This window comes from Glandiceps talaboti, chromosome 23 (assembly GCF_964340395.1).
Source record: "Glandiceps talaboti chromosome 23, keGlaTala1.1, whole genome shotgun sequence".
Lineage (NCBI taxonomy): Eukaryota > Metazoa > Hemichordata > Enteropneusta > Spengelidae > Glandiceps > Glandiceps talaboti.
The window spans coordinates 4,684,166-4,709,921 of NC_135571.1; the positions used below are offsets into that span (position 1 = coordinate 4,684,166).

Here is a 25,756-nt window from a genome sequence, read left to right on the forward strand (position 1 = left end):
GGAGACATACAAGTACCACTGTAGTAAAGCACTTTCTCTATGTGCTACACTTGTTTATATCATTCATATCAAGTGTAAAAGTATACTATTTCAATTGGTTTATTTACGAGCCTAGCATGTGGCCTTTTTAATGTGGTCATTTAGCAAATGAAACAGTATACTTTTACACTTGATATGGATACTATAAACGATTGTGGTGAATTTAGAAAATGCTTTACTTTGGTGTTATGGGTTGTAATTTCATTACCACTCACCTTACTAACAATTCTGTCTGGGTTACTATTAGCTGGGTCATATAGGCTAGGAGGTAGTGTATGGAATTGTGTCAGGTAAATAAAAGACAGCCAGGCAAGACATCTATCACTAGGAGTTAAGTACTGACCAATACCACTACAAGTACTACTGGACCCTGACTTCTCTGATATCGCAGTCTGAAATAATTCAAAACAAGTTTAATTTTCATTTGAATATTATTTCAGAAGTGTACATATATCTTTCATCAGATTCATAACTTTTACTAAAAATAGATGACATAGTAACTCAAAATTCCGGAAAAATTATGATACATAAAGAATACTTCACATATTATGTTAAAATAAATACACTATAATATATTTAAAGTTATATTGTATCATGTTTTTTGATTGGTTAACATTGAATAGATTGTATCATGTTATCTGATTGGATAATACACTGTCTGTAGGCAAAGTGATGTTGTATCATGTTATCTGATTGGATAATATAATAATACTATAATGCTTTATCTTAATGAGGGCAAAAATAGTTGACGAAACAACTAATCGAGGTTTTTCCTCAGAGAAAAAAAAAACAACAACAACAACAACAAAGCAAAACAAAACAAAACAAAAACATACATATCACACAAATCAGCAAACAAGTATTTAACTAAATTCGGAAACAATTACTCACAAACCTTAAATATATACTAAAATACTTACACTGAATAAATTGAAAGCTATGCTGTATCGTGTTGTCTGATTGGTTAAAATACTTACACTGATAATACTTGAAAGCTATGCTGTATCATGTTGTTTAATTGGTTGAAATACTTAAGCTATGCTGTATCATGTTGTCTGATTGGTTAAAATACTTACACTGAATAAATTGAAAGCTATGCTGTATCATGTTGTTTAATTGGTTGAAATACTTAAGCTATGCTGTATCATGTTGTCTGATTGGTTAAAATACTTACATTGAATAAATTGAAAGCTATGCTGTATCATGCTGTTTAATTGGTTGAAATACTTAAGCTATGCTGTATCATGTTGTCTGATTGGTTAAAATACTTACACTGAATAAATTGAAAGCTATGCTGTATCATGTTGTTTAATTGGTTGAAATACTTAAGCTATGCTGTATCATGTTGTCTGATTGGTTAAAATACTTACACTGAATAAATTGAAAGCTATGCTGTATCATGTTGTTTAATTAGTTGAAATACTTAAGCTATGCTGTATCGTGTTGTCTGATTGGTTAAAATACTTACACTGAATAAATTTATAGCTATGCTGTATTGTGTTGTCTGATTGGTTAATATACTTACACTGAATAAATTTAAAGCTATGCTATATCGTCTTGTTTGTATATGTAAATGAACTCTGTAAAATAAAGTCTCAATTAATTGATGAGATTGTAAATCATTCATATCTTCATCTTGTTTCTTCACCAAAAATTCCAGTATTTTCTTACACACGTCATCTTTACCGGCAAATGTTCTCTCTACCTGCAACCACTGAAAAAAATAAATAAATAAATAAATAAAAAACTGTGTTTATAGTGGAAATATAGGCAATACAGGAGTACAAAAACAAGAGTGTCAAGAAAAGGTTGTAGGTACAGGAGAAATGGTGTTTTGCTCATGAGACACAACATTTTTTTAATATATACAGACAACTTCAAATTCAAAGAAACAATGATTTTGTGCTGGAATTGCTCCGAGCGATTTTCTTTATATGCAGACAGCACATAAACACAACCATACTTTGTACAGAAATCTGTTATATATCCGGGATGTATTACACGCTTGACATCACATCACTGTAAAACTCTCACGGCTTTCCCAGGCAATCAACAGGCTATCTGGGAGTGACCAAGGCCTGGAAACATAGCACAGTGGGATCTGTGTAAATAATCGTCCTAGACTGTTTAAGTCAGTACACATACTCTAGCTCCCCCCCCCCCCACCCCCAATTCATACTCGTCTTTGATTCCCTTATTTATTAACCCACCTTGGTCCAGACATCATAGTGTGGTGCAAACTGTACAGCTGCTTGGCACATTTCTTGAAGCTCCTCTGAGTTGCCTCTCTTAGAAAACAATGTTAGATAGTGCTGCCATAATTCTGTGTTGGAGCCATTACTTTCCAGTCCCCTGGACAGTATGTTTAGTGCTTTATCTAACGAATCTATTGAACTGAAAAATAAGGAATATCACACATTACTGAAAACATATCAATATTAATAATAACTTTCATGCCAGAAATTATAGGCTTACAAAATACACTTATCTACAAATGTACAAAATACCAAAATTTTACAGATCAAATGAGCTAAAAAATAGATTATGTATAAAATTACAAAACAAATTCCTGGCCACAAAAAAAAATTCTTAATCCTTTCTCCCAAGGGAGTATTTGTACACAACTAAGTACAAGTTGGTCCTCTTTCTCCCTAGGGAGTATTTGTACACAACTCAAGTTGGGAAAAGGACTTCTTAAGAACTAGTCAAGATTGTGGCTCCAAGGAAGAATTCAGTGATATTATGCGGTGCATTTGTGTCAGACCGACAGCTTGGATAGTGACATATTGGATTTTTATTGGCTCACAAACAATTCAGGGAATGGCAATTTTGGACATGTCTGGTGGGCATTCATTAGGCAGACAGTGAAAAGGGGAACTTGTAAATAACTTGGCCAGTGGGTTGCAACTGTTGTTGACACCTTTTACGACTGCTGAATACAGAAATATGCATAACAGACATACAGTATATAAGTGGGGCTTACTTGTGCTGAAAAAATCTTTGAGTACATTACCCAGACTTACTCTTTGTCTCTCCCTGACAACTGTTTATACGCTAGTTTTAGCCATAATTGCACATCTAAAGGATTTTCTAGTACTGCAGCTTCTAACTGTTGAACACCTGTAGCCTCTGTGGTAAAGTATCGTGGGTCATCTGATGTATAGGTTACATCTAGGTGGGATTTGTGCTGTCTGGACGGCTTGTCTATTGAAAATAATGAGATGCAGGATTTAGGAATATTTGTATTTTTTTAGAATACACCAACACTACAGTATTTCAATTTATAATGCTGGTATGCTGTTTCTCTCTCTCTCTGTTTCTCTCTCTCTCTGTTTCTCTCTCTCTCTGTTTCTCTCTCTCTCTCTCTCTCTCTCTCTCTCTCTCTCTCTCTCTCTCTCTCTCTCTCTCTCTCTCTCTCTCTCTCTCTCTCTCTCTCTCTCTCTCTCTCTCTCTCTCTCTCTCTCTCTCTCTCTCTCTCTCTCTCTCTCTCTCTCTCAAGATAGTTTTTGTTAACAATAGATCATTGATCCTTGCTCTACATGGGGTGGGGGTGAGGTAATATGTTTGCACACAAAAATACAAGTTGGGAAAAAACAGGATGAAATAATGTCATTGAGACTGGAGTCATGCATGCTAAACAAATTCAGGGCTGTTTCATTGAAAGTTCTTGGGGTGGGATGGGGAGAGGGTGTAATGTCATGCATGGTAAACAAATTCAGGGTTGTTTCACTGAAAGTTTTCTGGGTGGGACGGGGGTGGGAGTGTAATGTTGAGTGCACAAGGGATACACACACAGAATACAGATTGATCATATATGATATTTTGATATCTGAGTGAAGATAATTATTGTTGGCCTAGCTTTTATGTTGTAAAACTGTTGGTGTGTGTGTGTGTGTGGGGGGGGGGGTGAGGGTGGTGGAAAGTGTACATGAGACAAACACAAGATATAGATTGGTCCTACCTGGCATTTTGATATCTGAATTCATAAGGTCATCTTTGGTTTGTTGTTTTCTGATAGACTGCGTAGGTTTCCACTTCCTGGGATCATAGATCATGGTGTGTGGTGCAACTGCAGGACATATGAAATACAAGTCACATGTCTTAGTTTCACATATACATATATATATATTACAATTATTACATTTCCATAGAATGCTTACCACTTGCCATTGACACCTTATACTCTACACAAAGTTTAGTTGGTTTAGTCCGTTGACCAATTCCTTGACTTGACTTTGTGAATAAAAGCACAGATCCCCCCCCCCCCCCCCCCCCCCCAATTCCATAAATGAATCTTCCAGTACCCAACACTCTATGATATTCTATCAGGTGATCATTATCATTGACTTTCTACTGACGAGCAGTCCCCCCCTCCCCTCCCTTTAATCTTCTGATACCTCACACTTGAACACATTCTTACCATGTTTGAGGTTATCGTTGACTTGGTACTGAGCAGCACACGCCCCCCCCCCCCCCCACACACACACACACACACACACACACATAAACCAATCTCATGTCACTCCTACTTTATCATGTTTAAGATGCTTGCTGACTCTGTACTGAGAAGCACACCCCTCTCCCTCCCCCCATCCAGCTCCTGCTACCCACAATGCACCATATTCTTACCATGTTTGAGGTGATCATTGACTTTGCTGACAAAGAGTAAACAAAGTTGATCCGGTGTCATTTTATCCCCATTCTGTTTGTGTACACCTTGTACATACTTAGACACCTTGTCTTCATACTCTGTTACATTATCTGTGTTGTGTATACCACATAGTGTTGGCGAATAGGATACTATGTCTGTATTCACTTCATCTGTACTCAGTAAATAGTCGCTACTGTGTTGCCTGTAAAATTAATTAGTAAATAATTAATGAATTGTACATAACTAATTAAAGTTAAAGAGATTAAAGTAGAAATATGGATGAGAAATTGGTATTTATTTTGGACATTTAGGAAAAGGGGAATGTCATGCCATTTTTATTAACTTTGGGTTCTGGAGAGTCATCACATAGTTTTACATCACCTACATTACATGCGATTTCAGAGCCACATCAATTTGAAGTTGGCCTTCATTTGGGGATCTCTGCCTCATAGGGGTCAGCAGTATTGTTTATGCAATAGGTGAACAATGAATATGTAAGACTCCTAAGTGCTTATTACCTATTATCATTAGCCCCGTCTACACGGCACTAAAAATCCTACCTGAGGTAGGATTCAGGATAGTCTGAAGCGCGTGTAGACGCAAACGCGTCCTGAACCCGTCCTGACTTAGGACACCTTTGAGAGGTTTCCTGAAACCCTCCTGACTTTGTCCTATGTACTGTCAGGACGGAAGGCGCGACATCTCCGCTGTAACCTTCCTACGTGTAGACATAAATCTATCCTACCTCAGGTAGGACGACCTACGTGTAAATGGGGCTATTGTCAGCTCCGTGAATATTACGACTATACTTACCATGGACAGTGATCATCATTGCAAGTTCCAGTTAAACCAAATCTACAGATAACTCGCTGTGGACGGATTTTATTACTATATGTTGATGAAGTGAGTGATAGCTTAGCCTTGGTTCTGTAGTATGGACTGAACCTGGATAAAGAAATATTCATTAGGTCAGAGGTCACAGAAATGTACATTTTATGCTGGATTTGAATAACTAATGTATGTACAAATGTGGCTCAGTTAGAAAGTATTCAATTTGTGCCAAGTTTGAATGAAACCCACATGTACATGTCAGTTAGAAAGTATTCAATTTGTGCAAAGTTTGAATGAAAAGCCTATAAAGGTGTCAGTTAGGAAGTTCAAATTTCATGCTAAGTTTGAATGAAACTCACATATGTACATGTCAGTTAGAAAGTATTCAATTTGTGCTAAGTTTGAATGAAACCCGGTATCAGCCTGATGTTCAGACTTCATACCAACTAATAACTAAACTTTAACGGTAACTTCGGAAAACTTAGACAGTTGCAGGCTGTGCCATCTTAAAGACCTAATCTGCATATAAACAGGGGTAGGATAACGATGACACTCATTATGCTATATGACTTTCACTGTGTATCACACTCACGGAGTGCCCATGAAACTGCCATTTTAGAGAGTATTACATAGTAATTACATATTTTTTTATCAACTAATGTTGGACTACAGTATTATGAATATACAGGAAAGAAATCTGTCATTGTATTTTTGAAAATAGTTGCATTTTCGGGGACTGTATTTGTGAAAATGTTGGATTGGGAAGTATCGAGACACTGACCAGGGACTGAAAATTTTAACCTCCAGGTACATTTGTAAGTCTGCCCAAAGAATGCACAATCATGATCACTACGACACTGGTAATCCAGCCTTCGGTTTACTATATAGACACAAACTAAATATCTCATTCTTAAATGTGGTAGATTAGACAAGTGAGTGATAGCAGTTCCTCTGTTGTACAACAATAACCACCCTGTGATCAACATATGTTTGTAATATAATTTTATAAACATTCAAAGTCCCAAAACAGCACTGTAAGTTCATGGAACTCTAAATAAACTAGTTTTCAGAGATGCCTTCCTCCTGAGGCTATAATTAAACCAATGTCCATTCAATAGCTTATCACTGTTGTATCAACATGTTGTGACAATAGTTTTAGTTTGTGTCTATCCTAGAAAACCAAAGACTCAACTAGTGAGGGTAATACTTACCTATATCCCTTGAAATGTAGAAGGGTACTTTGGTATTTTTGGAAATGTAACGGTGTTTCTACATCCTCTTTTGTATCACTAACACTGGTTCTAGTATCTGGTATTTCTAGTGCTAATTTAGGAAGAAGTAAGTAGTCTCGTGTTCTCTCCTGTATACATTGCATCCACATAGGTTCAACTTTCACAACTTTTTCTTTTTCATGTTGCAGTCGCTTCAATCTTTCCAGTTGTTGTACTGACGGAAGAGAGAAATCCAAAGTTTTCTTGGAAGTTTCTTTTCTAGTTTGCTTGCCTACTTTACTACTTGTTGGCCTCGTTGCCTTATTTTCTTTGTCAGAAACAGATATATCGACATCCTCTTTCACATCTGTCATATTTTGTTTATCCTGATCTGTTCTACGTTTTAGTTCATCCGTTATGTCTTTGTTAATTCCAGTTGCATCTTTTCCTATTCCAGTTGTGTCCTTCCCTATTCCGGTTGTATCTTTCCTGATTCCATCCTTGCCTTTTCCTAGGTTATCTTTGCTTATTCCAAGATTTGGTTTAGTGCTCGGATTCATCTCAATCAAAGATGTCCTCCTCCTTTTTGTGACCGGTCCTTCCTCCACATCGGTTCCTTCATCTGTTTCCACGGCAACATCAAAACAAATTTTGTCTTTTTTATACTCTTGCATGGATGGTTTCAAACTAGCAGATTGCATTTTGATTTCAGCCAATCGCTGTACAGCACCGCTTTCCACATTTGTTTCCTTGGCAACAGGAATGTTTGCATCCTTTTGTGTTTGTGCTTCTCGCAATATTTTGATCTTTTCTGCAAATTCTCTTTCAAGTCTTTGTAAGCGTTCTTTCTCCTTAGCCAGACTATCTGCGGTGATCTTGGACACACCACTAGTTATTGGAACTGGTTTTGTCTTCTTTTCTGCCTGTTTTGCATGGGAATAAAATAGAAGAGATTTTATTAAATATGTACATTTGTATGTTGCTGGTACGATGTGTACATACTAGTGGTCTTTGCACTGCAGTGCAATGATGATGATAATAATAATGATGTCTATTTATAATGCGCCTTTTCTCCCGAGAGCTAAAGGGGCTCACAATTATTACCCCTGGCGCAGATCACTGGCAGCACAACAGCCTTTTATACTTCCTCAAATCCTTCGGGTCAAGAGCATGCAATCTATTGCAGCTTCCAGAAGTGCATAGGATTAAAGTATTCACATTGCAACCTCTATCCTACCAGGTCCCCAATTATACAGCTGGGTTGACTGAGGCATAGTCGTGGTTCAAATCTTGCCCAAGGACATTTGCCACTCAGAAAAAAATGGCACTGACAGGGCTCAAACCTGCAACCTGCAGATTCCAAGCCAGTCACACTTACTAATCGCCATCATAACTCTACAATACCAAAAACACTAACTCAGTCACTGTATACCCATATGCAAATGAATAACTGATCCACATACATGTATGTGTACATGAAATCGTGTGAACTTAACATTCTATATTTTTGGCAATTTATTATTTTGGCTTGTGTATATGATACAGAATCCTACAACACTATGTGCCAATTTTTCACGCAGATTACTTGCACTCGTCCGTGATGATTTTCAAGTCACACTTTCACTCACTACGCTCATCAAAGAACGATGAAAGGGAACTTTTGTAAGCAAAATATCCCAAGTATGCCAAACTTGCTGGTGTGCATCGTGCCACACTTGCATTCACATGTCACAGTAGTTTATCATCATACTTACCACTCTTAATGTTCTGTCCACTTTCTGTTCTATCCTATCAGTTACATCAAAGTGTGAGAAAGCAAGTATATCCAGTCCTGCAGCTTTCCTAGTTTTATTCAGTTTAGTGATTAGTTTACCTTCCAATTCACTTCTCCTCTTAATTCGACTTTTAATAGCTGCCCTCTGAAATCCAAATCAAATAAAGGATGAAACGGTTAATAACACATTTATACCCTAGTGGAAATCTCACTGCATGCATAACAGGCACATAGGGATAACATTAACCTAACGTATGGCAAAAGTGTACAATCAAAATTACATCTATACATGAGAATATATTTTAGTTGACTATATTGTTTTAGTTAATAATAATCTTTATTTATACTGGATAGTTCTTTAAGTATATAAACACTTATCTCCCAAGAAGTCCAGTGAGGGCCATCCCTCATGGGTTCAGTGTTAATGTAGGAGGAAACTGGAGGACCCGGGGAAAACCTGCTTTGTTCGGTAGAGTCAAACTTAATGCCACTCTTCTTACTTAGAGCGTGGTAAATTTAATCGAACCCTGAATGGGTTCGAAGCCCAACCGCAGTGGTAAGAGGCAAGTGGTTTAACCACTCGGCCATCGACAACCCTGAATGGGTTTGAACCCCGACCACAGTGGTAAGAGGCAAGTGTTTTTAACCACTCGGCCACCAACAACCCTGAATGGGTTCGAACCCCAACCGCAGTGGTAAGAGGCAAGTGATTTTAACCACTCGGCCATTGACAACCCTGAATGGGTTTGAACCCCAACCAAAGTGGTTTAAGCACTCGGCCACTGACAACCCTCCATGGGTTCGAACCCCAATCACAGTGGTAAGAGGTAAGTGTTTTAACCACTCTGCCACCAACAACTGACAACCAAGTTTGACATGAGGTTATAAATACAATACAGGTTACGGAGAATGGATATATACTTACATTTTCTTGAAACTTCTTTAGCATAGTGGACTGTGCATCTCTCATATCTTCTGTTGCTTTTAGCTGCTCCTTCAGTTTCTCTATTCGCGTTTCAATAAACTGTACAGCTGATTGTTTCTTGGTTATCTGGGTGTCCAACTTCACCACTATGGCTTCATCTCGTTGCAATACTTTCCTGTGTAAGAAATACTTAATATATATAACATTGCTGCATAGCATATCTAAGCTCATTCAATGGATCTGAAAGGGGTAGAAGCTTAAAGTTTACATAATTTAGGGTGCAATATTTGCTGTATTCAAAGCTTGGTATTCACATTAAGGAGATCACAATTATTACTCCTGGCATGAATCTATATCGGTGAGATGCCAGATGGCCATCGAACTTCCTCAACTCCCTGGGGAGAATACTATCCATTGCAGCCTCTATAAGCACATAGGATTAAAGCATTCACCTTGCAACCTCTATTCTACCAGGTTCCCAATTATACAGCTAGGTTGACTAGGGTACACATAGGATTGAAGCATTCACATTGCAACCTCTATCCTACCACTACCAGGTCCCCAATTATACAGCTTAGTTGACTTGGGTGCAATCATGGTTCAAATTTTGCCCAAGGACTTTAGCCAGTCAGAAACAATGGCAATGGCATGGCTCAGACCTGCAATCTAGCGGTACAGATTCAAAGCTGGCCACTCAGACCATTCAGCCATCAATGTCTCCCCAACAGGAAACAACTATCAACTTTACCTGCTGTTTGTAACCTTTTGTTCATATTCTTGTGCTTTCTGCATCAATTCCTGACGATCCTTTCCAGCATCAAACAGTTTCTTAGCAACAATATCCTGCGTTATAGTTTCCATAGCAACATTCTCCTTAGTTACAGTTTTCTTTACAACATTATCTATTGCAACAGTTTCTTTAGCAACACTCCTCTTTGGAAGAGTTCTCTTGGTTACAATCTCCTTGGCAACAAACTCCTCTTGACTCTCTAGGTCTGATTCATTTGGGGAGGCAGTAGCACTGTTCGATTTTCCTCCTTCAAGACGTCTGCGGAGTTCTCGGACAGCAATTTCTTGTTTCAGTCTTCGGTATTCTGCTTTCTGGTCAGCACTCAATCTGTTGACAGCATCTGGTGTCTGTTCAACTGATGAATGAGTTTGGGCTTTGGATGCCTGTAGAAGTAGAAGTAAGTGACATTGTCAGGGTCTGTTATACTGAAAGCCAGGAATCTATATAGATGGTAAAATATGTCACTGGTGTGTCTTTACGAACACTGGTAATCAAGCCTTTGGTTTTCTAAGATAAAGACAAACTAAACCTATTGCTCTTCAATGTGGTAGACTACACAAGTGGGTGATAATGGTTCCTCTAGCTCTGTTGTGTAATTCTGTGATCAAGATAATGTACATTTTGTAAACATGAAAGTCCCAAACACTACACTGCAAGTTTATGGAACTTGAACTCCCTACTAAGACTACATTGTATAATAAATGAACATCCATTCAATAGCTTATCCCTGTTGTATCAACATGTTGTGACAATAGTTTTAATTTGTGTCTATCTTAGAAAACCGAAAGGCTCAAATACCAGAGTAATATCATGTCCCCTTACACAGCTGTAGGCACACTGTAGAAAGCACAGTGGAAATCAAAGCAAAACAGTCTGGCCTACAGTTACCATGCCAACATACATGATGTAATCACTGCATTGTTCACTGTACACTTTCAGGTTTGACAATAATGAGCAGCTGGTGATTTTGGTAATAAATTTGGTATGTGTGGACATGCGAATGTCTTGGGAATATGTGTTGTTACAGAAAGTTGATATTTATACATGGTACATACAATTTTGGACAAAACATGATTGGACTGGGGCTTGTTTGCTACATGTACTGAAAAGCCATTACTATTCGTTACTCTTAATTATTCGAGATTCAGATGCCAAGATGCTAACGACAACCACAAGGGTGGCCAGCTTTGCATTTCTAGGAGCAATGGGAACATCTATTTAATACTGTTTTGTTAGATATCATGGCTTACTCATAATATCATACACCCTACACAGTATTGAATCACCTGTTAGTAAATCTATTTTTACATCCAATACTTCCAATTCTATTGCATTGGTGGCAGCGGTGGGATGTCATAATATTTTAGTTGGGACATAGCCTCAGTAGTAGGATTGAGACAAAACTTCATAACTTACATCCGCTGTTTTTCTTGCTTCTTTGAGGAACATATCGATACCACCCATAAATCCAAATGTAGATCCTGATGTTGTAGTGTTTTGTTGTTCTTTCTGTTCAGTATCACTCTCATCACTAGTGTCAGAGTCATTGCCAAGTGTAATCACAACTCTGTCATGTTTAGGAAGCTGTCAACAAAACATAATAAATCATTAAAGTGGCACAAACTGGGTTTATAAGCTTTTAACACAAAGTGAAAATACTTAAAATAAAACCACATTCCAGTATAATGTTAATGTCAGTGCATGTCTTCTAAAACAGAACAATTATCTTCTGGTATGGTTAGAACAGCTGATTGCATAGTAGGGATTTCATGAACATTTTTTTTCTTACATATCATAAACTACATCATCGGATCATTTATGAGGTATATCTTAATACCAGGTTTGAGTTTAGTTAATTGCAAGTGATAGTTAAGTGTACTTCAGTAAGTGGAATACTGTGAGTACCTTTAAATATGCAGAAAAAACTACGCCTAAAGAGACAACAACTCAGCTTGTGTACCTTTAATGTTACATACATGCCATGGAGTCTAACTCAAGTAAGCCACATTTTGAACTCAAAGTCTTAACAACTCGTCATATACAAATCCCTAGAAATGTCCTCATTACATTTAAGACCAACTGCCCAGTGCCTTTTTAATAACAAAAATCATTTTTTCGATACAATTTATTGATCAGATCACTTCCCCACTGGTCTGGTTTTTTAACAACCAAAAATCACTACACACTAAATGTAATATCCGCACATCCAAGTGCAGACAGACAGACAGACAGACAGACAGACAGACAGACAGACAGACCAACCCACACTTACACCTACAGACAGACCCACACTTACACCTAGACAGACCCACACTTACACCTAGACAGACCCACACTTACACCTAGACAGACCCACACTTACACCTACAGACAGACCCACACTTACACCTAGACAGACCCACACTTACACCTACAGACAGACCCACACTTACACCTAGACAGACCCACACTTACACCTACAGACAGACCCACACTTACACCTAGACAGACCCACACTTACACCTACAGACAGACCCACACTTACACCTACAGACAGACCCACACTTACACCTACAGACAGACCCACACTTACACCTAGACAGACCCACACTTACACCTACAGACAGACCCACACTTACACCTAGACAGACCCACACTTACACCTTCAGACAGACCCACACTTACACCTAGAGACAGACCCACACTTACACCTACAGACAGACCCACACTTACACCTACAGACAGAGACACACTTACACCTACAGACAGACCCACACTTACACCTACAGACAGACCCACACTTACACCTACAGACAGACCCACACTTACACCTACAGACAGAGACACACACATTACCACACCTACATCACTTTTGAAACTTATAGTTCAGTTGTGAGAAAACGCTTACAAACTTAGCTTGTACAATGTGTACAACAATATTACTTACATTGACTGAAGTCACCTGTACATTTCGTTTCCTAGGAGCTGCCTTTGTCGTCACTGAATGACTGGCTATATTTGGAGAGCCTATACTCCTTACTGAAGTGGTGGGAGACATGCTGCGAACAGAGTGTGGTGATGACATACTTTGTTGTACCATGGGTATCTATAAAGTATAAAATATAATGAAATTGGTGAAACTGTGAAGATATACCAGTACCCTAAGTGGCCTTTGTTACTGAGTCACTAGACGAGTAATGACAACCCCTTAGGTCACGAGTAGTTGCAAACTGAATGACGAAAAATATTGGAGATTAACGTATCATATCATCGCCAGTATTATCAAAGCAAAATCAGGAAAGCAACGGCAGTTTTTAACGTTTTGAATCATATTTCGAACACAGCAGCACCAGTGACATAGACACACGTTGTAGTGACATAGTGAAGTAGAATGACCTGGGTATAAATTCCATAGTTTTTTAATTTAGCTTGGCTTGTGCATGCTATAAAGCACAATATTGCACACACAGATACTGGGTGGACCTATACTGTTTATAAAATGGTGGAGATGTGCTGTGAGCATTATATGTAACAAAAATGTCTCTCATTGAAATTAGCAAGATATTCTCATATTTTGGGGAAATGACTAATATCTAAAAATCACAAAATCAATATACATGCATGCTAGGTCATACAAACGTTTCAAGCACTGATATGAGTACCTTCGGATTGCGAATATCTACCCTTCTTACGTCAGGGGGCATCACCTTTGAATCTCCATGTGCAAACGATGTGCAAACGATTGTATTTGAGCAGTAGGAAATAGAATTTTGTGTTGTGTGATCATTAGGGATCATTCTTACAGCACAAAGTATAGTTGTCTCTACATCTCATTAGCATATCCTAACCTTTGAACTCTCATGAGCATATCTTAACCTTAGAACTCTAATTAGCATATCCTTAACTTTTGAACTCTCATTAGTATATCCTAACCTTTGAACTCTCATTAGCATATCTTAACCTTAGAACTCTCATTAGCATATCCTAACCTTTGAACTCTCATTAGCATATCCTTAACTTTTGAACTTTCATTAGCATATCCTAACTTTTGAACCCTTATTAGCATATTCTTACCTTTGAACTCTCATTAGTTGTCTTGGAAACCCTTTTGTGAATCATCGATTTAAGTAGTTGTTCACGTAATGCCAACATATCTTCTTCTTCATCTTCGTTGTCATGGTGATCAGCTGTTGTCAAATTCTCAGATTCTTTATAGGGTTGTTCAGTGATGTAAGAATGTGTACCCTGGTTGGAAAACAGAATAACCAAAAAGAATGAAGATGAAATAAAGTTTCCAATTTGGTGTGTCTTGGTAATCGTGCAAAAGTTAATAAAAATAACTTTATTTCCTGGAGTGGTGTTTCCCTTTCAGATGTTGTGTCTGTGTGTATAATGTGTATTTGTTTACTCATACTGGTCCATCCATCCACCCATCCACCCATCCATCCATCCATCCCCCCTCCCTCCTTACTTACTGCAGGTCATCATTACTTACTGTAGGTTGTCTTGATTGATCAATAGCACCAGATATAAATGGTATTGGAGACGGTGATATCACTGCAATTACAACAAGTATACATTAATTATACTATGATATTTATGAAACAGGGTTCCCATGTCATTTTACTTGAGTTCTCAAACAAAATTACCATAGACTCTATGGGGAAACACTGCCATTTTTATCCCTTTCTGTTACCAGGGTTCCCCAACCTTAGTAAAAACAGAGCTGAAGTTCCATCCAGACGGAACAGTGTGGAAAATGAGTGGTCACGTTGTGCATGCTGTCTTTATCCTACAATATTCTGGACATCACTTCTCGACTTAATATGGTATGCAATTTAGTGCAAACAGCGCTCCTAGTGGCTGAACTATGAAATCTTTTATCTTTGTGATAATCAGAATATGCCATATATACAGTGGGATGGGGGTTTGGGAGCAGTTAATGCGAAGGCAATGGTAAATATGAGAACAACAGAGAATACATGGATTGGTTGAGTGAGGGCAATAGTCACAACAAATGCACAAATCGACAACAACTACAATAATTTCAGCTGGCTATGAACTACTCAAACAAAATCTTAGACTTACGTGAAGAGTTTTCTGAGCTGTCGACATCCATTTCTACTTCTTCGTAGTTATCAAACTGGAAGATGAATTCTGGATCGTTTTCAGAGATTGTCACTTCTTTTGGATGTGTCCCTGCTTTGGAGTCACTTTCACGTGAAGAAGACCTCAGCTGTATAGAGGGATATTATGAAAGTATATTAGAAATATTGGTGGCATTTCTTCTAGCAGCAATTACCATGCATTTGCTTGATGGTAAAGCTTTGCAAAAGTACTGTTGGGGGAAATTTGTGTGATTTTCTTGTTGATTACAATGTACAGGTATGTCACTGTTTTAGTGTCACTTTCAAGTGATAAGGGCAAGCCCATACACAGAAATGCACACAGACAGATATAGACACATACATACAGGGCAAACACCACAGTTAGCATGTCACTGCTGTATTTACATCTATAAAGCAAACACCACAGTTAGTTTGCCACTGCTGTATTTACATATACAAAATGTACAGAACAAACACCATAGTCAGCTTGCCACGCTGTATTTACATATACAGAACAAACACAACAATTAGCTTGCCTCGCTGTATTTACATCTACAGAACAAACACCAGTTAGCTTGCCACGCTGTATTTACATCTACAGAACAAACACCACAGTTAGCTTGCCACTGCTGTATTTACATATACAGAACAAACGCCACAGTTAGCTTGCCACTGCTGTATTTACATATACAGAACAAACACCACAGTTAGCTTGCCACTGCTGTATACATGTAAATAATCAAGCTTACCCTTCTTTTGGTTGAACCCTCCAATTCCTCTCGTTGGACAAACTTCATGAACCGTTCAAATTTTTCATTTTCATTGGTAAGTTTTCGAATTTCCGTCGCTTCCTTTCTACTCTGTATTTCTTTCTCATCTTTGCCGACAAATTTCAGAAACCGACTGAACTGTTCGTCTTCATTTTGTAAGCCTCTAATTTCGGCTGCTTCCTTCCGCTTTCGTTCTTCTTCATGACGTTTGTGAGCTTGTACTTTTTTCTTCATCCTCCTGCTCCGCTCTCTTCTGGTTATCTTTTTGGAGCTATCACCTAATTTTGAATCACAAAGACGAGGACTACCCGTTAAAATCGTCACACCCTTAAAGTTTATAAGCTTTTTGCTTAAGCCTAATACGAAAAATTGTTTGGTCTAGTTACCTGACCCCACCTAATTTTTCATGCCGACCCTAAACTTTTTTTTAAACATATTAATGAAAAAATGATAAAATCATGAAAATTATGAAGTCTCGCAAAAAATAGTGGATGCAGAAACTGACATCAACTTAAAAAGATAATATAAAACTGTCTGTAATGGCTGTACATCTGATGAGAAGAAACCAATAACACAGAGACCATATAGAAAACATCGGAAAACATAACTCCCTGAACTAGACACTCACATATGAAAAAAAAATATAAATAAAAAAAATAAAATAAAAAATCTACCTACCTCACCTATTCTAAAATTGAGTGTAATCGGAACCACACAATTTTTTTTTGTTAGGCATTATTTGAAAATACTTATAAAAAATGTTGATTTACTATTCTAGTACAATGTTAATGTTGATACATACCTAGTCTAAGGTCTATGACATTACGATTTGTGTTTTGGCATTGTTAGTTGCATAGTAGGGAGTTCACGTACATTTTTTGATACATATAATAAATTACGTCATCGGATTGTTTATCAATTAGATATCATAGTACCTGGTTTGAGTTCAGTCAATTACAAGTGATGGTTAAGTACACATCAGTAAGTACAATACTGTGAGTACCTTTCGAAATGCAGAAAAAATCAACCCAAAACATATAAACTCAGCTTGTGCCCCTTTAAATTTGAACGCCACACTCCAGTTTGGCAGGACAAAAGATAGTAAAGTTTGAAATGTGGATAAACATACCTCGTCTTGGAGAAAGTAATGTCTCCGAGTCTTGATCATTGGATTCACTTCTTGTCTCGGTCACTTCTGATGCACGAATTTCCTCCTCCAAAACTTGTCTCTCTGCTTCTTCCTCTTCTGCTTTGTTTGTGACTTTCTCTGTTGCCGACGCCAACGCTATTAACCTCAACTGTAGTTCTGACATTTCATCATCATCTTCATCCACCAAATCTACTTTCTACATAATATTTAAAAATATCATGAAGAGGGACCAAAGATACCAACTAGCATCAATTTACGGACATATTATTTCCAATGTGTCCTCTAAGCCAATTTGACACACCACTGACACACACAATTTCTAGTGACATACCAAAATTTGCTGTTCCCCTATCTTTTACTATGTGGTGACTCCCAAGAAATGCCAGTTTTTATTATTTTGAACCAAGAACAACAAATTTTGGCTATCGTTAGAGGGCACATTGATTATTCCACCATTCAGAGAGTGACATTAACAATTTAACACTGTATTTTGTAAGTAATACTAGTTGAACAGAGGCACAGCAAAGCCTGCATGTAAGATAAAATGACACTGACATCAATAACATACATCAGTGTTTTATTTAAGGGCGGTAAGTAGGTAAAATCTACCGGGGTTCCCATCCCACATCATTTTACCGGGGTTCCCCACCTAAACTATGATACATTGCATGGGAAGCACTACCAGTTTTACCTCTTTCCCCCTTTCTGTTACCGGGGTTCCCAAACCTTAGCAAAAACACTGATACATGTACATACATGTACCATACATGGCAGATCAGAATCTTACCTTACTGACTGGAGTAACTACATCTGGTGACTTCACTGTCTTTGCTGGGGGTCCTGATTTTGACCTTGACCTGGATCTACCCCTCCGTGCCCTTTGACCTTTAGCACTTCTATCACCAGATGTTTCTCCTTTAGCTACTGATAAGTTGCTTTTGTTATTTTTACTCGGAATATTTTCTTGAATATTCAAACTGCTAGCAGCGATAGATTCACGTGTCTTTTCTTCTTCCTGGTTTAATGCTTCTATTTTAGCACGTATTGCTTGATGCTCTTTCAAGAGTTCTTCAAATGATTCCTGGTTTTTCACCAACATTCTTTCATCTTCATCTCTGTCTATATCTTTGTAATGTTTAAAATTTCCCCTATCTGATATTTGCATAAAGGAATAACAAATGTTGTCAGGTCTGAAATTTACTTTTCTGACAGGCGCCTATCGATGGCAAGGCATGCTAGAGACAGGCGCCTATCGATGGCAAGGCATGCTAGAGACAGGCGCCTATCGATACCAACGCATGCTAGAGACAGGCGCCTGTTGATAGCAAGGCATGCGAGAGACAGGCGCCTGTCATCAGTGTGCCATGTTGCTGACAGGCAGGAATTTTACAATCGCTATTACTGTCACGTGCTTTGGCACAAAGATATGATAGTTATCGTATAATATAACTGCTACAGCACTGAGCACATAAAATTATGCGTACATGTAAGATTCAAACTTCCTAAATATTCTAAACAGGTCTAAAACTCTAACTTATTTTGGACTAAAATTGGAGTAGACTTCTGTGACTGATTAACTGAAGACATGTCAATGATTGTGTGGGTAGCTTTAGTTGAATTTGAAATTTCATCTAAGGACCTCAGACATGTCACACACCCAACAGAAAACCCACTTTGACTTTGCATCATTTTGACCCATACATATAACAAAATGTTTGCAATTGATCAGAGAAGTCAATGTATGCCAGCATTCACTCCACAGTTGACATTTGCACTGCTACTGTCTCTCCATTACAAAATAATGCGACACAATTCCACATCGAAAATGAAAAAAAATATTAATAATATTGACACTAAAATTATGTTTGAAAGGATACTGTTCCTTCTCTGTGGAACATTTTTGCTATGAGCACCCCTAGGTGTAAATCCACGACCTCTACCCGGTCTGTTCTGTTTCCCCCCTCTAGTTGGCGTATGTCCTCGCCCGCCACCTCGAAATAACCCTTCCTCGAATTGTGGTCGTGGACCCATCATTCTTCCAGGCTGCCTTCCTAATTGCTGCGGTCGCCCTCTACTAACAACTCGACCACCTCCTCCTTGTGCAAGTAAACGAGCACCTGGGCTCGTATGTCCAGAAAAATGTGGTCTTATATTCTTAGTATTCATACCAACCCAAAATCCTCCCATAGCAGTCCGTGGAGGTTGATGGGAAACAGTGAATTTCCGTTGACGAGAATTGTGAAACTGCGTTGGCCCTGAGTACGATTTTGAGTGTTGGTAGTTATCGCGTGTGTGTGCCGTACTTGGCGGGTGTTCATCTTCAATCTCACCATCTTCTAGTTCTCCTTCTTCCATAGAATCTTCGTCACCCTCTTTCTTAGACATTTTCGTGATTGTATTTAAAAATCTTCCAAATTTGTTCGACGCGACGTCAGAGTATCTCGGCCATCACCGTCGCCATTTTGAACATGTCACATTACTATCTCTAGGGGGCGACATTCACAGCGTTTGACCTTCGCAGGTCACGAGTGTAAGTGTCACATCTCGCTTGATTGTGCTCGCTGTTACCTGGTCGTGCTTTTGTAACTTTTTCCATTTGTAAACCGAGAAAAAATCATGGGCAACTAAACCTTTCCATATCAAAGGCGAAATTAATGAAGAGAAATTATGATAAATTATATATAACTATCCGCAAATCCACAGTATACATGTATAGACAAACATATCTACCGAAAACTCTGGAAAACATCAAACAGTATGTAGTAGTATTTTCAATAATCAGAAATTTTGACAATTTGTGTATTTTCTATACCATATTTTTCATTTATCAGAAATTTTGACAATAAAATTGTATTTGGTGTTACAGTTTACTCACCATTTTCGTGTACAGAAGTTTTGTGAACAAATTTATGAGTAGCTCCCCCCCCTACCTTTCTCTCATTTTTGAGTAGCCCCCCCCCCCCCCGGCCAGCTCCAATTTTTAAGTGACCCCCTAAATTCCTCCGACCCCCCCCCGGCCATAAATAATGACGGCTCCCTTAATACAAAGCCAGTATGTAGTAGTATGTAGTGCTATGAATATAAAGCCAGTATGTAGTAGTATGTAGTGCTATGAATACAAAGCCAGTAAGTGCTATGAATACAAAGCCAGTATGTAGTAGTATGTAGTGCTATGAATACAAAGCCAGTATGTAGTAGCATGTAGTGCTATGAATACAAAGCCAGTATGTACATGTAGTAGTATGTAGTACTGTGAATACAAAGCCAGTATGAAGTAGCATGTAGTGCTATGAATACAAAGCCAGTATGTAGTAGTATGTAGTGCTATGAATACAAAACCAGTATGTAGTAGCATGTAGTGCTATGAATACAAAACCAGTATGTAGTAGCATGTAGTGCTATGAATACAAAACCAGTATGTAGCTATAGTAGTATGTAGTGCTATGAATACAAAACCAATATGTAGTGCTATGAATACAAAACCAGTATATAGTGCTATGAATACAATGCCAGTATGTAGCTATAGTAGTATGTAGTGCTATGAATACAATGCCAGTATGTAGTAGCATGTAGACTTTAATAGCATTTTCTGTGCTTTCCCCCCTTAAAGTGGCAATAGGGAAGAGAAATGGGCATTTATTTATTTATATTTTAATTACAAAACAACCTTATGATGCTCCGCTACTTCAAGAATACCAAAGTCACCAACAATAGACAGAGTCCAGATGTATTTGTAACTCTTCAATTCACAGCAAATTCTTCATCCATTTGAAAACGACATTGCACTTGTTAATTAGTGCTATATTTTTCAGTAAGCAGTCGTATAGTGTTACGTTTCGGCTACCTAGATATGTTTCTCTGTCGGTATACCCGAGTACAGTGGACTATTACCCACTCTAGCTGTTTTTCTGTCGAGGTGTCAGGGTCTTGTGGCTTGTCACAGTTAGGAACTAGCCATATAGGTTTCGTCACTCGCTCATACACTCATACACTTTATACAGAGAGAGAGAGACACCGCACTACAACAGTTGCGTTGTAAATCAAAATTAAGAAATCACTTTATTTCGCAATTTCCCTAACATTTAAATTCTATTTGTAACCTTGTAATAATAGTGAAGCCAAATTTATTATGAAAGATGATCATTCACCTAAAGGCATTATTCTATAATGCAGGTGAACATTCCACTAGAATAGTTTAGATAGTATTTCAAGATATGTACAGGTTCAAGCATATCCTCTCACAACGAGTGTTGATCACGCCTTTAGAAAATGATAAATATAAATGATAATAGTTTTCGATGAAGAATATTCCTAGAAAGTGTTTAGTTTTAATATAAAATATTTGCTTCAATTTAAAGAAAATAGTGCGCCATCTAAAGTCATTATTCAAACTTCACTTGTTTAGTTTATCACATGACTATGATTTATTTACCGTTCAAATTCGACCATTCGGTTCAATTCTGTTGGAAAAAACACACGAAAGTCTTTAGAAAATTGATTACCAGATGTAAGAATTCTAGATATCTATTGCTACATAATGCATTGTACACAAACACACACATATACATACATACATACATACATACATACATACATAAATACATAAATACATACAGACAGGCAGACAGACAGACAAACAGTTTCAACTGCTCTGTTCCCTCGACTGCCTTCTCACTTGCTCCCACTTGCTCCCATCTGTCTCAAATCTGTGTATCTGTGTATCTGTTTGTTTGTTTGTCTGTCTGTCTGTCTGTCTGTCTGTCTGTCTGTCTGTCTGTCTGTCTGTCTGTCTGTCTGTCTGTCTGTCTGTCTGTCTGTCTGTCTGTCTGTCTGTCTGTCTGTCTGTCTGTCTGTCTATCTATCTGTCTGTCTGTCTGTCTGTCTGTCTGTCTGTCTGTCTGTCTGTCTGTCTGTCTGTCTCGCTCTCTATTTGACTTATGGATTTGGGATCAATATAAAGACAATGTGTGCTCATTTATATTGTTTCAAGTGTTTGAATTTCTGGATCGAAATTTAAATGCACATAATGAAACATTATTTTACCAAATATATCGATAGCACCATTCCCATCTAAGTCTGCCTTCAATAGAGCTTTCTGGATGCTTTCCTCTGATACGTCTTGCACACCAAATCGCGTTAAAGCTACCATAAATTCATCAGCACTGCACGAGAGAAACAAATCAAATGAAGAACTCTGTTACATTGCCTATTATGTCAGTGTATAGAGTTAATGGTAAATACAGCAAATTGCAACTTTTGAGAATAATCTTTGCTTTGAATTTGAATTGGACATGTACAGAATACACATGAGATAGTACAAAGTGCTTTATAAGAGCAGTATATTCTTTGAAACTGCTTCCCTACCTGTAACGATTTGCTCCTAATATAATTGCATACCGTGAAGTGTATTGAATCATCTTGTGTGCGTAGTTGCCAACATAACACGACATGAAAACCCAATGAATTTGTATTTAAGGTACGGACCCTAAAATCAATGTCTCCATTCAGATTGAATTAGTACTCGGTTATTTGTTTCCAAAGCAATGGGATTTGGTTACCCAGGCCAGATTCTCTGACTACATTTTCTGCCAGGGACTCTGGGACAGTGCTACGTACAAGTGATAGGAATGTGAGATGAATGGTGAGTGGGCTCGGACAATTTCTACATTGGCTTAAAATTGGATTCCTGATCTCATTTCCGTAAACTTTGCATGAATTTCAAGTAAACCATCTCATAAATACTTTAAAACTGTCTGAGTATCAATGTTTAGCTTGTTTTCACAACAGGGGCAATGCTGTTGGTCAGCCTCGCTGTGCAGCCATCTTGTTCAAATTGCTCACACAGCATTCATCCAGATTCTGTAGGGGCAGAGAAGTCTGGAACACAAGATTACAATTTGATAGACAATACATGCTTCTGGTTACTGTTCAACTTCTTAGTCCTTCAAGTACCTGGTGAATGAACGTATTTGCCACAAATCCTGTGAGGTCACTAACCTTATAAATCCATCTATGTCAGTATCAAATATTACCATTATTTCCGTCACTTCCGGTCCTACGGGCTCCTCTAACCACTCTGAGTCGTCCCGTGTATAACCGCGCACAAATTCGCCTAATGTTAGATCACCAGTAGCTGTATATCAGTGAAAGAATTCGATAGTCATAGTCAGATTACACATACATACATACATACATACATACATACATACATACATACATACATACATACATACATACATACATACATACAAACATACACACACACATACATACACATACATACATACATACATACATACATACATACATACATACATACATACATACATGCATGCATACATACATACATACATACATACATACATACATACATACATACATACATACAAACATACACACACATACACACACATACATACATACATACATACATACATACATACATACATACATACATACATACATACATACATACATACATACATACATACATACATGCATGCATGCATGCATGCATACATACATACATACATACATACATACATACATACATACATACATACATACATACATACATACATACATACATGTATGCCTCTACATAAACGCATTTTGTTCGTGCCTTTCTGCTTGTTTTAATCAGCAGTTAAATGTCATAGACAAATTTCAGGTGTGGCATAAACATGACAAAATACAATTTAGTTATCAAATCAGGAAATGAAAAAGGCAGCAATATCCAATAGTAAATATCATAGTTTCTCTTTAAATTGAACCAGTTAAACAACGTCGACATAGGTGGGTGTAACAGACATTATTATCAAATGGAAGGTTTTAAGTAAATTTTAGAAACTCTCAAAACTAGAATACACTTTCTTTGTAATTAAATTTTTATTTTTTTATTTCCATGCAAATCAGAGGTTATTTCCAATGAATGATATAATCCATTTAAACGTCATGTACTAGGTGCAACTGGGATATATTTCATCAACTAACCAAAGATATATTCACTAAAAATTGGTCAATTATTTATGAAAAAAGGCACGTTATCCGTTAATTAGTAAATTAGTGGTTAATATTATCTTTAGGTAGTGTAGTGGCAAGTTTAAATATTGAGCGAAATCTTTGTTTTGAATCTGTGCTGGTGTAAGTGGAGTATCATTTATCGATCAGACAACCAAAATATATTCACTGAAAATTGTTAAAATACCAATAATTACACCTTGTACATGTTAACCAATGGTCGACATTATCCATAAGCACTACAGAAACAGGTAGAAACTGTGATCACCATTGAGGGCGCTGGATTTTTGGGTACGGACCCAAACATCAATCTTACTATATTATTGTGTACAAAGCTATAAGAATATACGATATTGTGATTAAGTTACTGTACCTTACAAACATCTAAAAAAAAGTTCCAGTTATAGCTAGTGCACCTTCAGAGTAAAAAAATGCCCCGAGGACCCGTTCCCCCGAAAACACAGATTTCGCGCAACTTTGTTATATGGAAGATCCGTGTCAGGAGTAATACATGTAAAGCACTTTGAGCACAGAATAGGAAAGTGCTAATATATAAAATCTAACATTATATCAGCCAGTGGTATTCGTACAATGCTAAATGATATTTAGTTTAAGAAGTCTAAAACGTACTTTGCACACCATATCCCAATCAGGAATCAACTCTAGGGGATAACGATACATTTCACGAACCCTAAAAAACTGGTTTTGCTTGTAAATTGTCGATCTCAACCCCCTCCCCCCTTCCCCGTTACTTACCGTCAAAATCATACATTATAAACTTGTTACTTGTTATCCTCTGCGACACTGGAATAGCAGCAAACTCTGATGATGTCAATGCCTCATCTTTGTTCACATCAAGCTCATTAAATAAATCTACAAGGTAAATGAAAAGATATTACAAATAATCTACACGGGTTTTAAGTAAATATCTTACTATACTCCCTCCATCTTTTAAATCCTGTTTGGTTTCTACTCTATTTGCTACTTAAGCTTATGTATATGCCACACTGGCTTTTATCTCAATGAAATAGAAGATTTTATTTTAGCGGCTTACCATTTTTAACTGACTGGGGAGGGGGGGGGGGTCACGTAGGAAAACACAACTTAAGTGGAAATGGGGCGGGGAGTCACGTAGGAAATCGACAAGATAAATGTCATTTTGATGGCGTGAAATGTGCATGTGCACTACTTCTTAAATAAGAAATTCAAACATTTAATATTTGGGTATATAGTATTTAGAATAACTAGTGTATTAGGTGAGGGTTAGCTGTCATTTTCATCAAATTCGACTATTTCTCATTCTCCGGATAAAAATTTGTTCTAAATGAAATTGTAGAATATTTATGGTATTGTCTACATACATGTATTATCGGAAGCCATAAACGCATTGGCAATAATATACAATTGGTATTAGTACGCTGCACAGAGAGTTGTATTTGATTCTGCACATTTTTGTTACAGCATGTTTTACTGCAGTGTTTAATACAACAAACAGGTACATATACCAT

General features: G+C 37.6%; 1 protein-coding gene across 1 annotated transcript in view; it reads right to left on the reverse strand.

Annotated features, from left to right (window-relative positions):
* The window catches only part of LOC144453174 (zinc finger C3H1 domain-containing protein-like), a 30,387-nt gene extending 10,711 nt beyond the window's left edge, over positions 1-19,676 (reverse strand). The window contains exons 1-20 of the mRNA XM_078144453.1: positions 19,106-19,676; positions 18,016-18,380; positions 17,208-17,424; positions 16,058-16,356; positions 15,289-15,436; positions 14,696-14,757; positions 14,275-14,445; positions 13,148-13,306; positions 11,638-11,805; positions 10,180-10,604; positions 9,432-9,606; positions 8,487-8,651; positions 6,733-7,655; positions 5,504-5,635; positions 4,669-4,892; positions 4,001-4,108; positions 3,063-3,243; positions 2,250-2,433; positions 1,565-1,753; positions 255-431 (exon numbers count right to left, since the gene is read on the reverse strand). Coding sequence (XP_078000579.1) covers positions 255-431; positions 1,565-1,753; positions 2,250-2,433; positions 3,063-3,243; positions 4,001-4,108; positions 4,669-4,892; positions 5,504-5,635; positions 6,733-7,655; positions 8,487-8,651; positions 9,432-9,606; positions 10,180-10,604; positions 11,638-11,805; positions 13,148-13,306; positions 14,275-14,445; positions 14,696-14,757; positions 15,289-15,436; positions 16,058-16,356; positions 17,208-17,424; positions 18,016-18,380; positions 19,106-19,613 — 4,980 coding nt within the window. The 5' untranslated portion in view covers positions 19,614-19,676. The remainder of the gene's footprint in view (positions 1-254; positions 432-1,564; positions 1,754-2,249; positions 2,434-3,062; positions 3,244-4,000; positions 4,109-4,668; positions 4,893-5,503; positions 5,636-6,732; positions 7,656-8,486; positions 8,652-9,431; positions 9,607-10,179; positions 10,605-11,637; positions 11,806-13,147; positions 13,307-14,274; positions 14,446-14,695; positions 14,758-15,288; positions 15,437-16,057; positions 16,357-17,207; positions 17,425-18,015; positions 18,381-19,105) is intronic.
* Between the last annotated feature and the right edge of the window lie 6,080 nt (positions 19,677-25,756).